Source organism: Carassius auratus, chromosome 30 (genome assembly GCF_003368295.1).
Source record: "Carassius auratus strain Wakin chromosome 30, ASM336829v1, whole genome shotgun sequence".
In the NCBI taxonomy this organism is placed as follows: Eukaryota; Metazoa; Chordata; class Actinopteri; order Cypriniformes; family Cyprinidae; genus Carassius; species Carassius auratus.
In genome coordinates this window covers 9,255,854-9,272,382 of record NC_039272.1, presented here as the reverse complement: position 1 = coordinate 9,272,382, position 16,529 = coordinate 9,255,854, and the positions used below count along the sequence as shown (strand labels likewise).

Here is a 16,529-nt window from a genome sequence, read left to right as displayed (position 1 = left end):
TAATCTTAAATGGAGATGAAGCTCTAAATATAGCATGGGAGATGTTTATGCAAGTGTAGGAATCCATGTAAAAACAGTTTTGATCAGCTTTGATCGGTTTTACTCAACCAGAGCTAAAGGAATTGCAGTTCAATCATTCTTTAAAACTTCAAAAAATGTTTGCTCTCATAAATAGGTAATTGTGTTGACTGTTAGCAGAAAATGTAAACCATGCCAGTTGAAGCACACACTCTATGATACACTAAAGAAGAAACTGAGAAGATACTGTCCCTTCATCATCATCATCATCTACTATTGACATTAACCAGTACAATTTAATTTTGATCTTGCAAGATGAGACTCAAAGACATATGTTCTTTATATTTCTCTAATAAAATGGGGGGGGGGGGGGGGGAACTCTCAATTTGAATGAAAGGCACACATGTGCCACAAAGGATTCTGTGTAGTCATAAAAGGTGTCAGTTTCAATTGCATTAAACAGACTGTGACCACATAAATTTATATAGGTAATGGTGCACCTGGGTCTCATGAGGTTGTCATTTTATACATGCTACAAATCAGAGACCAAAGACAGTTATTCTGTCATTTCTGTCTGAAAAAAAGGATTGCTAAAAATGATTGCTCGTAGAGGTATGTAGTAGAACTTGTCTACATGCATAAGTGTGTCAGTGTGTGATAGAGGGATAAAGAGAGAGCAGTCAAGCAGACGACTCTTCCCAGGGTAATAATAGTTCCCTCGGGTGTGTGAGTGAGAACGGGACAGGACAGGTGCAGGGGCTGACTGCGCTCTCAGCACTGTGACTAATGGCACTGAGAGGCAGAGTAGGACAGAGAGAAGACAGAAAAGATGAGAGGAGGATGACTGTGTGGCTGGGGGGGGGGGGGGGGGGGGGGGGGGGGGTTGAGTGACTTTGACTCGTGGGAGTGTGCCTTTCACTCTGCACCCGCCATGAAGTGACTCACTGTCAAGTGATGGACAAATGACATTGTTACTGTGAATGAAATCTAGGACAGTATCCATGGGTATTTCAACATGAAGTTCTTATATAGAACAGATTTTTAGGGATGTTTTAGAAGTGATTCACAGCAGGGGCCCCAAAGCATGTCTCAGAAAACGTAAAAACCTTAAGAAAAAGTATTAAAATAGATCCAGTAGATATTAAATAATAATAAATGATGTGGATTAGTGTGGTTATATTATCTATCTATCTATCTATCTGTCTATCTATCTATCTATCTATCTATCTATCTATCTATCTATCTATCTATCGTTCATCATTCTATCATTCTTTTTATTGTTCTGTCTTTCTATCCTTTGTTGTATTGTTCTCGTTCTATTTATTGTTCTGTGTATCTATTGTTCCATCTATTGTTTTCGCCTTCTATATATCGTTCTATAGATTTTTCTATCTGTGTCGTTCTATCTATTGTTCTAGCATTCTATCTTTCATTCAGTTTATTGATCATTCTATTTATTGTTCTGTTATTCATTATATATTAAGTCAGGTGTGTTCAGGAAGAACGTTAGAAATTGTCATGGCCAAACCAAGTACACAAACGTTGAAAAACCAAATGAAAACAAAAGAAAATTGTTGGGTTTTAGGAGAATATGACAGATAGTGTTGAAATTCGCTGATTTACAACCAGGTAAGAGGAAACATTATGAAAGCTTTCATGAATAGTATAATTCCTCAAACACTCCACAGACAGGGACAAATGAACCTCTAGTATTTGTATGAGCACTGCTGTCTCTGTAATTCCTCAAACATTCAGTCTTTGTGTCGGGATAGAATCCTGAATATCTCCAGTGGATTTAGTTGTGTTTTTTTTTCTCCTTGACTTCAGAGAGCGTTTCTCGAGGTCTCACAGGGGACACTGGCATAGCTTTTACTCCTGTCTGAATAGTAACAGATGAGAGAATGGGGGGACTCAAAAACAATTACTGTCAAATGTGTGTGTGAGCAAGGACTTTGTCTTCAAGCCTACTGAAGCATCTACATGCTTCTCTTCTCAATCCTCTCTGTCTTCTCTGTCTGTCTGACTCATAATGAGCTCATATCCGGTTACATCATAGCGAATCAGCCCTTTGAATCCAATAGGTAGCCGCTGGCTGAGAAACTCATTCATCCACCAACTGCTTAATTTATGAGAGATTTATTGGCTTTCTGAAATGTGGAAATAGTTCTCACGGGTCCCATGCCACATAATTTTGCTGGTTTGGGTGTAGATGGGAAAGCATCCTTTCTCCTCCTCCCAGATGAGTCTGATTGACGTGCCTGAGACTTTGAGTCAATCAGTTATTGTCGGAAATTCTTGTGTGTTTCTACAGGTTTTGTGTCAGGGTTTGGTGTGCTGGCACAATTTAAGAAAGTTCAGCAGAAGGCCACAGGTGTGGGTTTTAAAGCTGTCACACAGTTAAGAAGTATATTTTCTTTGTAACTCTCTTTGATATTGCTTTCTGTATTACTAAAAGCAAACATTCATGTAAAAACTAATTACTGAACTCTAAAAACAAACTCAGAGCTCTAAAGTGCTATATACAGTAGGTAGGTACTGTATATGAGACCAAATGTATACATATATCATGTTATTAAACGGGTCATGAACTGACAAAAGCAAAACCTTTGATACATAAGTGGCCATTTTACTATAAAACATTCTATAAGTTTCAGAAATCATAAATTTCACATTAGTCTTATATTGAAGCCAGTCGACAGGTCATGCAATGTGGCACTTTACGATGTAGCGCCACGTCGTTTATTAAGCAAATGCGTTTGTGCTCATTTTTGCACCCAGGGGCGTGCTGGTCTAAAAAAGAGGTGTGTTCAGGCGTATTGCTGGCGCATTGCTATTTTAAGTAGCTGAAAATAGACTGTAGAAAATAGAATTCCCTATCTTCGGATCTCAACATTAGGAAAGAGTGGTAATATATTTTTAATGAAGTTCCAGACCACGTCAATAAGAACTTATTCGTTAACAAACAAGACACAATTCGATGCGGGATTTTCAGACAAATTGAAACTGAAAGACGATGCTATATTGGACTATTGTATCCGACAGTGATGTCGCAACACACAAATGTATTTATGCATTTTTTACCTAAATTACTGCATGGTTTATCTGTAACTGGCATAGATTGTCAAACATACACAACTGTTAGCCAATCATAGCAGTGGGCGTTTACTTACAATCCGCCATGTCTATTCATACAGATGAGCAGGGTCAAAACAGGAAAGAAAATAGCCTATTACTTCAAAATGATGATGTTTTTTGAAATCTTGATTAAATTATAAGTGGATCTCAGAGAACAGTATAAATTAATAAACAAAGGCAGTTCATGACCCCTTTAAACATAGTCTAAAATGGTACCACAGCATGAAGCTAAAACAAGTTTTTAGGTAGTGAAATAGAGGGTCAATTTTATCCACCTTATTTTTCACGTAAGCGCGGGTGCCGCCATTTTCGAATTATAATGTGTCAGATTTTCGGGAAAGCACTTCAGCTAATAGTAGTTGTATTGTGAAGCAGTAAAAATGTTTTTGCATAATTCTCAATGAGTTTGACTGACAGCAGTGTTAGCCAATTGTTATTCAGGCTGTTTTGGGCATGTCGCACATGTAAATTTGTGCTTGTTCACCCATTCAGTTGAACTGTACTTTGCAGCTTTGTGTTAGAAAATGTTAGAAAAACAGCAGCAATGCATAATTCTATAAAAAAGAAAAAAATACTATTAAAACCTTGCACTGATGTGGGAGAAATCCTGTGCATCAGTCCTCAAGTAACGTTAAGACAGTTCCACGTGCGAACCGGTTCATTCTGTTAAGCCGGGAAACATTCTGTCAGGCCGGTTATGAATGTTATTTGAGCTCAGTCAGTGTTTTCAGTCGGCGTTCAAGAATTTAAGACCAGCTGTTGCCAGTCGTCCTCATGATTAGCCTATTTTATATATATATATATATATATATATATATATATATATATATTTATATATATATATATATATATATATATACATGTTGTGACAGACGCCAGCAATTAACTGCACCTGCTTCCTTATTTGAAGACCATTTAAAAAAGGAATCACAAACATGATATTTCTGAATAAAATTATATTATACACTTTAGTTGTATCTAATTTGGCATTTTCAGTTAATGTAGGCCTGTTACATTCTTCTGATTATCACGCCTATTCATATTATTAAGTTACCTTTATTCTTAAATTAATATTACTATTGTTTTGCCCCACAATAATTTGATAGTGCATCACCGAAAAACTGACGCTGCGAGGTAAAGATTAGGCTAGCTTACTCCTTATTGAAAATGTTTTTAAAAAGGTCCTTCAAAACAGGTTTATTGATTATAGGCCTATAATTAAAATGATTAACACTGCAATCATCATCATCATCATCATCAAAAAAAAGGAATTTTTGACCATAAAAATAAAAATAAAAATAAAAATAAACCTTTATAATGGCTGATATTAGAAGATGAAAAATAAATATGGGCACAAAGATATAAATAAAAAATACGTCCATCAGAATTTATAACTCTTGTGTTGTCCTCTGTCTATACATTATATGCTTTCCAACTGAAGATGAACCTTTGAGCTATTTCAGAGAGAAATGGTTTATCATTGGTTGATCTACATTCTCTTCATTAGTCAAGATTCACTTGCACAATTCATGCCACATTTACAAAAATTTTAATCATAATGTGTAAAAAAATATAGCATGACACTTTATGACAACTAGATGATCCGTTTTGGATTTAATGACTTGTTTTGTTTTGAGGGGTAACACTGTTGCACAGAAAACTATATAATACATTTTGAGTAACATGACATTAGCAAATGATAGTGTAGGAAACCTCAGATAAATATACAGAATCAATTGCATGAATGTACAAAAGCAATCGCAACTTTTTCAAAAGAATGAGAAACTGGCGCAGTGGATAAGACACATGCCCTTGGTGTGAGAGACCCGGGTTCGACCCGGGTTCGAATCCACTGTGAGACACCAATGTGTCCCTGAGCAAGACACTTAACCCCTAGTTGCTCCAGAGGTGTGCAACCTCTGACATATATAGCAATTGTAAGTCGCTTCGGATAAAAGCGTCAGATAAATGTAAAATGTAAGGTGATATTTTTATCAGTTCATATACAGTATGTTACATGTTGTATTGGGGATGAGCATATAAAACGTTGGGGAACATTACCCAACAGGAAACTACTGAACACAGAGTGTGGTCACCACTGGAAACCGTTAATAAAACCACAGCTAGTTCCAAAACATAGCCAAATAGACAAAAGCAGAGGTCAGTGGAATCGTCATACAAATATTATGCATTCAGTTGCCTGGCACTGAAAAAGTTCTGACCCCATCTTGGAATATAAAAGCTTTATTTATAGAGTTATGTCTGAATAAAGCTTTAACATCCTAATATAAAAAAAAACATATATATGTATATGTTTTTTTTTTACTGAGGAGCAGTTATAGTGTTGCAAAAGCACAACCTCGTGACTGATCATGTACAACCTTGAGTCACTTCCATGACCTTAGGATGAAAAAACTAGGAAGTTTAGTTCTTTTTTACAATCCTCCCCTTAGAATAGTTAGTAAACTATTATTAGCATGAGGTTTCCATTGTATTTAAAAAAAATAATACCATAGATAAATGATTTTAACAGAATTCATCCCTGGATGAAAACTGAAGTCGCATTACAGAGAATTAATGTAATTACTTGAAATGTGTCCTGTAATTTTTAGCTTTATGAATCCATATTCATGTGAAGTAAAAACAAAAATTAAAAAAATCCCTTACTGGATAAGCACACTGGTCAGCATAAAGATATTTAATATTTACATCATGGATGTGATCCCTGAAGACTATTCTAAATATTTCATTTTGTTTTCTACATGAACAATGACATTTATTAAAGAAATCACCATTAGTCAAAACAGCTGCATGCGATTGTTGGTCCATTTGTATTTTACTCAGCATCTGCATGGTCAATATACACTCTATTGGTAAGAAAGTATAATATTAACCCAGAAAGAGCAGATGAGCCTGATACAGTGCTGACTGATATGTCAGTGCATCATGTAATGACTTCCACAGCTGTGAAAAACATGCTCTCCTCCCTTCTTACAATTTATATTACAGCTAGACATATCAGCAAGCTGCCTCTCTTGGTTAAAGTGAAGTTGTACATGCATGCATGCTGAGAAGAAAGTGAACATGAGCAGGTGCACTGGTAGGTGTCTTGAGTCTTGACTGACAGCTCAAAGGCAGGGGTTTGCGTCCCAGGCAGAGCTCTCGGTCAACACTGTGCTTTCAGCATGGAGCCCAGTTTTGTTGTCTGTATTTATCGTCCAGGTTTACTTTTGCTTTTTAGACATAGTGTCTGTACCTTCTTAACTTTAGCTTTGGCTGAAGTAAATAATAATTTTGTTCTGATGCATATTTTACATGCTTTGGTGCATTTCTCGAATCATCCTTACTATTTGCAGTATGTGCATTTCTCAAAACAATTCGTACAAACAGCACCACACAATGGATTAACTGCAAAAGCCTGTAACTTACTCAAAATATTTAGTTCATCTTTCAAAAGCAAGTATTTCTGTAAATTAACACATCAGTGCCATTGGAATGAAAAGTCCTTCTGTCATTGTTCACAAACAAGATATGCTTAGTCATGTCGTCAAAGTGCACCTTGTTAGTATTACCTGATGTAAACTATGGCAACATTTTGGATGACAGTTACTGTATTGAACAGTATGCCATATGCTTATGTATGCCATATATCCATATCAAAAGTACAAATTTACACATTACTGTAAGTGGGTTATTGATTGAAAGAGACTGGATACAGTTCCCAGTTACACTTTTACCAATGGTTTGACCCACAAAATTACTATAAAAAAACATTTACAATGTAATTGTGATATAGAAAAGGAAAAAGAAATATGGGCACAAAGATGAAAATAAAAAATAAGTCCATTGTCAGAATTTATAACTCTTGTGTTGTCCTCTGTCTATACAGTATATGCATTCCAACTAAAGATTCATGAGGTGAACCTTTGAGCTATTTCAGCTATTTTTTCATTGGTTGATCTACATTCTCTTCATTAGTCAAGATTCACTTGCACAATTCATGCCAAATTTACAAAACATCTAATAATAATGTGTTAAAATATAAAGTGTGCTTGGCAGTTTAGGACAACTAGATTAACCATTTTGCATTTAATGAATTAAGAACTAATGCCTAGCTGTTTTGAGGGGTAAGACTGTTGCACAGAAAACTATATAATCAATTTTGAGCAGCATGACATTAGCAAATGATAGTGTAGGAAACTGCAAATGAATATACATAATTAATTGCATGAATGTACAAAAGCAATCGCCACTTGTTCAAAAGAATGAGAAACTGGTTTTGTGATGTGTATAAATGACTAGATGATGTGGAGGTTGTACAAGAAGTTTTGAGAATTTCATTTCTGATTTGAGAAATGCACCAAAGTGACTGAGAAAAACTGTAATAATGTGTAAAAAATAAAAATGTTTTCATAAACTTCAGTTTATAACAACTAGATGTACCATTTTGCATTTAATGACTTAACAAAGAACTAAAGACTAGATGTTTTGAGGGGTAAGACTACTGCACAGAAAACTATGTACTGTAATACATTTTGAGCAACATTTAAAATTCAGATAAATGTACACAATCAATTGCGATTGCTTTTGTAAACTGTAATCATGAGTTCAAACAGTAATTGGCGTACTCCCTGCAGTACTCCTGCAGACCCCCTGTTGAACACTGTTGAACAAATGTAAAGCTTTAATCCTGATTCTACATTATGTTGTTTATGAGTGTACATCATGGCTTATTGCAGCACTCACAGTTGTACACAAAGCAGTTTATTGTGATGAAACAGGCTGCATGAGTGTACAGTTTCATCAAAACTTCATCAAAATATACAGTGCCACATTCATAAATAATGAGCAATTCTTGTCAGTGTCATATGGTGTTCACCTATTGCAAATAAATATTTAATGTGACTTCCAAACGACATGAGGGTAAAGGCTTTGAATTTCTTTTAAACAGACAACCATTTTAAACATGCTCTATTATTGCTGCTGCTGGGCATTTATATAGTATATAGTAAATATCAATGTCCTGTTAGCTGCATTATCAGTCTTCAGCATAATCTGTCTCTGTAAATAGCATTTAAATGTAAGTTGGGTTATCATTCTCACTGGTACCCGCTCTTCCTTTTGCATAACTGATGTGGATTATGGGTAGTGATGTGGAGCAGATGATTTTGTTTAAAAATATTTGTAATTTTTTTGCCAATTAATGTAACACAAACCATAGCATGTTAATACTATTACATTTAACAAGACATGCATAAAGCATTTTACAAAGTGGAGAGATTATGATAAGGAGGGTGTGTGTGTGTGTGTGTGTGTGTGTGTGTGTGGGTGTTTTGATAGCTCTCTCTGGTTGGGATGGGCTGCGCAGCTTCCTTTTCACTCCTCACCTCTCTGGGAAAACAGCATGAGCACACACAGGCAGGTTTGAATGTGACTAATCACCAGATCTAAACTCTTTTACAGAAAAATACAAGGACCCTCGATCGCTAATAAGGATATTTCTGATCTGAAAAGAGTTGTTATACTGATACTTAAGTGTTTATCATGCTGTAACAATCCTTTTCAAATGGTAACATCCACATGGATTCATAGGGGTGTGGATTCATAACAGTGTTTGGGTCGTAGGGTCACGTCACAGCTGAAATGTGCTCAGTAGTTTCCTAAGAGTTGGATTTCAGGAAGACCTTTCATTACTTGATTCCATATTATATATTTTCTTTAGCATTTCCATTCAAAAAGTTGTGATTTCACACTGTTATGTTATTTAATGCTCATTGTATACAAAATATCAGAGAAATACATTTTATGAGGAATTAACCTTTTGGAGAACTAATTTAATAAGCTTTTTGTTACCCACTTCTTGTTAGAAAAATGTATTTCATATTGTGTGGAGAAATCTGAGCTTCCATTCTAGACAAATGTGGGATGGCAAGCTGTGTTTATGGATCACTTTGTCTCGATGGTTATTTTAAGAAAAGCTATATTCAAAACATATATTTACAGTGGCTGTAAAAGCTAAACAGGAAGGGACAAAGGGCCTCATGCTCCTGTCTGAGAACCCAAAACAGTACCAAAGTGCATAATAGGTGCATTGTCCATCCAGTCCAACTTCCCCTCCTTTTTAGGAGGTCTTGTGTAATCCGTCCCAATTTTTAGGTCTAAACATTAGCAGATCAAAAGGAGAATTAGTCTGGAAGTAAGAAGTGAGACATGATGGAAAGGTCATATGTTTCTACACAGAAATGTGGCAGTTTTTTTAAATCACCAAATGTGCAATCTCTCCATACCCTTTTATCAGGCAGATAAATCCAAGGCCGGCTCCATCTGGGACTGCTTTGTGTGGCATTTGGCGTGGCATGCCTGCCATCTGCGCTCGCATTGTTTCAGGCACCAGTGGCATGATAGCGAAGGCTATGAACGGGGTCAGAGCACACAGTCAAACATAACCTACAGAAACTTTTATGGAGACTGAGTGTATGACTTCATGCTCTTACATAAACCGTCTGAATTACAGCATCTTCACTTTTTCGGAGTCTCAGGCTGAAAGCGAGGGCAGTGGTTCTCGTCCGTTGACTTGGACGGCCATGAAAAGGGACAGTTCTTATGTAATCTGAACAGATTATCTTTTATGTGTGTGTGTGTGTGTGGTGGACTGTTTTGTCTCGTTATTTCATTCTGTGGCACTGACATCATATCTGACCATTCCCAAGCGATGTGAGATTATCCAGTAGACGACTTTGAAAAATAGAAACAGCAGCTATGCAGCCAGTTGACCGAGCAAGTGTCATATGCATTGGTGGAATTAATGAAAGAGTACAAACACACAAGTGGGCCTGTTCAGCTGTTCAGCATGGATGGTGGAGAACGGAGGCTTCCCCAGTCTTTACTGGGAACATCATTATGAGCTTCAACTGACAACAACATTTAGACACTTAGCGGCATTCTCTGAAATCGGTGGGTGGAATCTCATGGTGATGTTCTGTGAAATGTATTTTCTGATAAGAGCCTCATTATAATGTGACCATGGTTGCATGTACATTATTTTCTGATTAAAAAGATAATTCAAAATCAAAAATTTCAATTGTCTTTTTTACAGGCCATGTTCTGTTTAAGAGTTTATATTAGTGCTGTCAAATGATTTATTTTGATTAATTGCATCCAAAATAAATGTTTCTGTTTACATAATATATGTGCATGTACTGTGTATATTATGCATATATAAATACACACATATACAGCATATATTTTTTTAATCATTTTTTACATGTATTTATGTTCATATAATTTATATTATATATAAATATATTTAATATATAGATGCAACATATTTTCCTTAAATATATGCATGTGTGTGTGTTTCTACAAAATAAATATACACACACATATAGTACAAAGTACACACACATATAGTATTTAAAAAAAAACTTTTATCTTGGATGCGGTTAATCACAGTTAATCATTTGACAGCACTCGTCGCAGCACACAGGAGTATTAACACAATGTTATTAATATAAGCTATGATGTTTTTTTTATGTTTTTGAATATACTTCCTTATAACCTTCACCCATGCCTGTCTCTACCTTTCAAATGTTTTGGGTCAGCATGATTTTTAAATGTTTTTGTAAGAATTCTCTCATGCTCACCAATGCACAAAAGCAGGGCAAAAACAAACTTCTTCCAGCAATCTTTAGTATAGTGTGACATACACAGAAATTAGTTATTAATAGAATATCAAGAACTGATTTCTCATGTAGGTCTTGGGTACCCAAAATCTGAAGTGTACTATGAAGGCGTGCAAGCGACGTGGACCCCTGACTGGTTAAGACTAGACCCTTGAAAATGTGACAAAACAATTCCCTTTCCTCAGGTGGTCTTCTAGTTTGTTTTGACAGAGGGGGGTGGGATGGAATGTCAGCTCTCAGCCGTCTCTACCCAGAAGGTGGAGGGAATGTGGGTCACAGGGAGTTTGTCTGGGTGTTGTCTTCTATAGTTTCCTCCATTTCCTAACCTTCCCCCCATATATCAATGCCACTCCACATGCACACACGCAATGTCTTCCAGCTGCTGTTTCATATGCTTTGGGACCCTCCCAAAGCACATCACATGCTTCTCACAACTCTTGTTCATAATGTGAATTTTTGTAGACGATTTTGGAGATTTTAATCAATTTAGTCATTTGTTTTATTTTATTACTTTTCTGCTTCATTCATTTTATTTTAATTTATGACTCGCTTGCTTATTCATTCATATATATTTTTAATTAATTTTTTATTGGACATCATGCTTACACTTACATATTCATGATTCATGTCATATGCCTCTCATTTAGACAGTTTTATAACCATTGTCTCTTGTAGGCAGTTCTCTTGCCTCAGTCAAAGATAATTAAAATGTCAGCACTCCTTCAGACAGCAGTCACAGATGGACACAAGACAGTCCTTTGCCCCCTGACTGATTTAACAAACCAGCAGCCCGTCCTACTTACTGTAGCATCCAGATGGGAGCAGGACATACAAAGAAACGCTTCTATATTATACATAGGCTTTAGACACAGTTCAGGGCTTATAGGTCTAAAGGTGTTCAGTGTTGTGATGGCTGAGAGCAGTTAATGCTGTTATGTGTCAGAACTGACAAGAAATATGTTGCATAATTCATGGCATGCATCCCAGTAGTGTGAACATTCATACTGCATAAACAATAGTGTGTACATTGTAAGCTGGATGCGTTCAAATATTGTTTATATACAACCTACAGTAAAGTCTAAGCCTAGATTGTGTTTACCCCTGAGAAACATGGGTAGGAGTTCATGTTCTTTGGCCTTCGGGTGTATGGGGCCAGAACATGCAGTCATCAGCTTCCTGTTCATTTTACTGGAAGCCAGTCTCCTGCGCACCTGGGTGGAAGAGTGTGGTGAATCTGCTTATTTGTAGGAATGTATATCTAATAATATATAATTTTTTGAATTAAAAATGTGTTATTTTTGTTTGTTGAAACACTTTCATACAACAGTTTGCCCTGCTTCAGTAATTTGGTGTTGATTCTCTCAGAATCCGTGCCGAGCCTCTGTTCACTGTTACACCTGTCCTTTGATCTTATCTGCTCCATCTGTGACATGTTGTATCATGTGGCATCTGTTGTTGTAGAGTGGGAGGGGACAGGCCAGATCTTTGTGACCTTCAGGGCTGAGTTCAATGGGTTATTATCTGTCGAGGTGATCCTAATGAAAAGTCTTCAGTGCTGAGGTCACCTCAGAAGAAACGCAAATCTCTGTGACAGAATTTTTTTCACTGTTGTAGTTTATCTATAGGGGGAGGATTTACGGAACTCCACATCAAGGTTTCTCAAAACTCACATCCCGCAGTTAGAGATGCCCTATTTTTTGGTTTCTGGGATGTGAGCGGTTTTGTCAGGCAGAGACATAAAGACATTCTCCTCAGGCTCACGCAAACAGTGAACTAGGCCAACTGTGAAAAAATCTGTGCTTCAGACATTACTCTGGAAACGTGTATATAGGACCGCATTACTGGCAAATCAATTCCAGTCATATTTTCATATCATCAGGTTACATTTAACTAAAACTGGCTTGTGTATTTAGGGGGTCCTCTTATGTGGTCTGTATCAGTTTGAAAAGCGTAATGTAAAACTTGAAATCGACTGGGAAAGTACTTCACCCATTCTTTACTTGCTGGTTGGGGTTTCCCTGGTATGTTTGTGAATAACAATTGGGTTTAAGCACTTGGACTTCAAGGAAAAGGATTTTCACTAAAAAGTTCCCAGAGTGGGATGTTACATTTTTATGATATAAATAGTGGTAGACATATCGTAATAAATGAAAGATGGCCAGTTTAGTGCAGACCATTCGTTTAATTAAAATTTAGAATCAAAAATAGTATGATGAATATGATCGAAATTTTTTTTACAAAAACAAAAAGTTACTTTTAGGTTTATGAGAAATAGAGCAAAAAGTTTTTTTGTTTTTTGGTAACATTAAATGTCAGGAAGTAGCACACTGCACCCATATCTTGTTCCTCATTTGGAAGCTAATTCTGAGCACTGAGCATTGGTTTCCATGCTTGGACTTTTCCATGCATGTGATCATCTGACGTAACATGAGTTAATAATGAGGATCTTCGAATGAATGATGATTGAGTAGAAGAAGCAGTAGATTGTACTAACCTACTTTTGCCCTTTGTCTGGAATTGGTTGCCAGTCATTATACCTGATCTGAGGACGTCTTGGTTTTTCCCAATGATTGTGAAGTTAGAAATTGGGTTGGGGAAAGCTGGTCTAAGTCAGTGCATGGGTAAACATTATCTGGGTCTTGATTTGATGGACTGGAATCTTGAGTGCTTTTCTATATTTACTTGTAGGGGCGAAATCACACTCAATTTGGCATAATATTATTTCTTGCAATTGGTGAATATGGAGTGTTGTAAATCTATTTTAATGATTTCACTCTCGAAATGAAGTTGCTATTAAACTATATGATCACAGAGTGACACCAAAGATCAAAGGAAAAAGCTGATTGTGACATCCTTGCCCTGAAGTAATGGAGATTTAACACACACATGTGACCATATGGTATGGTATACTAACGTTTCTGCAGTACATTAGTACTTAGGTTAACTACAGCTAATAAACTGTTGTTCTTAACAGAGTGCCTGATCATCTTTGTCGACTGCTAGTCATTGTTTCTACATAATGGATGTGCCACAATTTCTGCGGGGTAAGGACCCTGGTTTGGGAATTTCTATGTTTATTGTTCTTATATAAAAAAACAGACACACACAGATTTTGACATTTTTGAAAAATTTTCATTGGGATAATAATTTTCAATTTAACTTTTGTTTTATATATATATATATATATATATATATATATATATATATATATATATATATATATATATATATATATATATATATATATATATATATATATATATATATATATATAAATTTGTTTTAGGGACTAATCTTTGAAGTAAAAAATTAAATAAAATGGAACAGCTGGCACTATGCTCATCATGCATTCTTATTAACAGTTTCCAATATTTAAATAATTCATGCTGTTTCTCACTTTTCACATTCATAATGCCCCATCTAGGACAACAAAACCTAAAAAGAGGTGTGAATACCTCTGGAGCAAAGGAGGAGCTAGGTCAGACAGTCTGTGCTGACTAACCTCAAATATGTATTTAATGGGGAGAACGACTGGACTTGAATTGACTGGTAGCTGTTTCTCTTTTTCTCTTTTTTATTGTTGTTTGGTACTGTTAGTAGTATTAACTTTTGCACAGAGTTTAACCGTTAGTTCTTCATATTTACGAACTCCTCCACACACTCTTCATAGTGAACAATGAATTTGAATACACAGAGGTTACATAACTGTGGGCCGATTGTGGAGGTGTTAGTCAAGATGTGAGATCTGTGAATAGTTATTTTCAAACATAATGCTCCCCATATTCAGATTTTATTCAGATTGGTTGTCAAAGGCATGAAGAAACCTAATTATCACACATTGTTTAAAGAGTCTTTTGTGATGCAGATTTTAAGATGATTCATACATGTCTTTTATTTTAAAGCTTTACAAATTTGTGCTACTCTGTTTGCTTTTTAATTATTAATATTGTTATTATTTATGATTTTATGGTGCTGGTCTGTTTAAGACATTTGATACTTTAACACACACACACACACACACATTTACAAAAATATAACTGAAAGATAATGTACAGTCAGCCAGCCATTACTGCATATAACCCCAGAGAGGACGATCTGCTTCTTAAATATGCATAGACATGAATTACTGATTTTTGAGTTATCACATTAAGTAACTTTGTGATTTAGTTTTCATTATTTTTATTTTTATTTTTTCACATTTTTCTTCTCAATGTTCTTACCTTCATGTTTATCAGATGAATTAATTTGTTCTGGCAATTTGTTGTTGTTAGAACATGCTGCTGAAACCCATTAAGTACACCTCATAAAGGTGAGAGAGGTGACGAACTCTCGGCCCCTTGACCTGCAACGAGAGAGGGAAAACCTCTCTGTGAACTCTTTCAGGTATTCACTGCATCTAGTGTGGGGTTCCTGCAGTATCAGTGAAAATGAGATGGGTATATAGTGTGTTTCAGATTTAATTTAACCTATTTAAAATTAAGCTAAAGACAATGCAGGTAAACATTACATAGGCTATAGGCCTACCAAAATATCTTAAATATATTAGCACTTTGTCCTACAGTGTTATACGTTGTTGTCTTTAAAATGTAAGCTAATGATAAAGGAATGTTGTGGGGCAGCTTTGTTTAATGTTGCCATCAAGGACCAACCAGGTGAGACACAGGACCCACTACTGATCTAGAGAATCCAGAAAGAAATTTGTTACCCAGTCTCAGTGAGAAAGTGCCTAAAAAACATTGCTCAGACAGTTGCCCCATGTATAATCAGCTTAAGACATTTCCCACAAACATTTTGATATATAAATGATAAATGATATTGAGTTCCCACAAATATTTCCATTTTTGCTCTGCCCATGATGCTAACATTTTTAATATTATGTAAATTTTGAACAAATCAATAAATGCATTTTTTAATAAATTCATCAGTCTTGCTAGATTCAAATGAGACCGTTATCTTTCAGGACATAATAGCGGACTTGTAAGTAACGTTAACCATGAAGATTATATTCAGGGGATTTTCGCTGAGGCAGACATTTAGTTCTTGTTTCAGTCGTCTTTTTTTAGTGAAATTCCAATGTTTTCGTTTTCAAGTATAGACTGATGGGCGCGCGCTGACATGCACGCGGGTGTCTGGTGCTGTCCGCTGATTGGCTGTTTCGGAATCTACGTCGCAGCCTACTATAATTTACTATTCGCGCGCTCACTCAGTGGATCAGCAGTACACACTTGCTTGAGATCGTGAGCGAGAAGCACGTCGCACATACTGCCTGGATATATTTATAAGTATCATGCGCTTGAGTGTCACAGTCGGTATCCGTGTGACATAGGAATACGCAGCGTGACTTTTTTTTCAGATTCCAATGTTTTGAGAATCATTTTTTGAAGCTTGTTGTCATATGTCCGGAGGTTCATCTCGCACAGCCATTCATCGCCAAACTTCTGCAGGGCTGATCTACAGCGGAGTCTCGGTGCCTTTGGAGGTGAGAAATTCGAGCAATGTTTAACGCGCTCGATTAATGCATTCAATACGCGGCTTGGTTTTTGCATGCATTATGATTTTATTCCACATTACGACCTGCTCAGTGTACGTCAGTCAATACATTACGTGCAAGCGAGGCAGAGTCAGTACTCGCATATAAACATGCAAGCGAATATTATGTGCTGACGATATTCACCTTCTGTCTTACTGACTTAA

General features: G+C 36.2%; 1 protein-coding gene across 2 annotated transcripts in view; it reads left to right on the top strand.

The window, feature by feature from the left end:
• The window catches only part of rasgef1ba (RasGEF domain family, member 1Ba), a 63,755-nt gene that overhangs the window by 28,660 nt on the left and 18,566 nt on the right, over positions 1 to 16,529 (top strand). Inside the window, exon 1 of one of the 2 annotated variants that reach the window (XM_026211186.1) lies at positions 16,040 to 16,314. The exons of the other annotated variant lie outside the window; for it this stretch is intronic. Coding sequence (XP_026066971.1) covers positions 16,231 to 16,314 — 84 coding nt within the window. The 5' untranslated portion in view covers positions 16,040 to 16,230. Of the gene's footprint in view, positions 1 to 16,039; positions 16,315 to 16,529 lie in introns of those variants that run through there. 2 annotated transcript variants of the gene reach the window in all.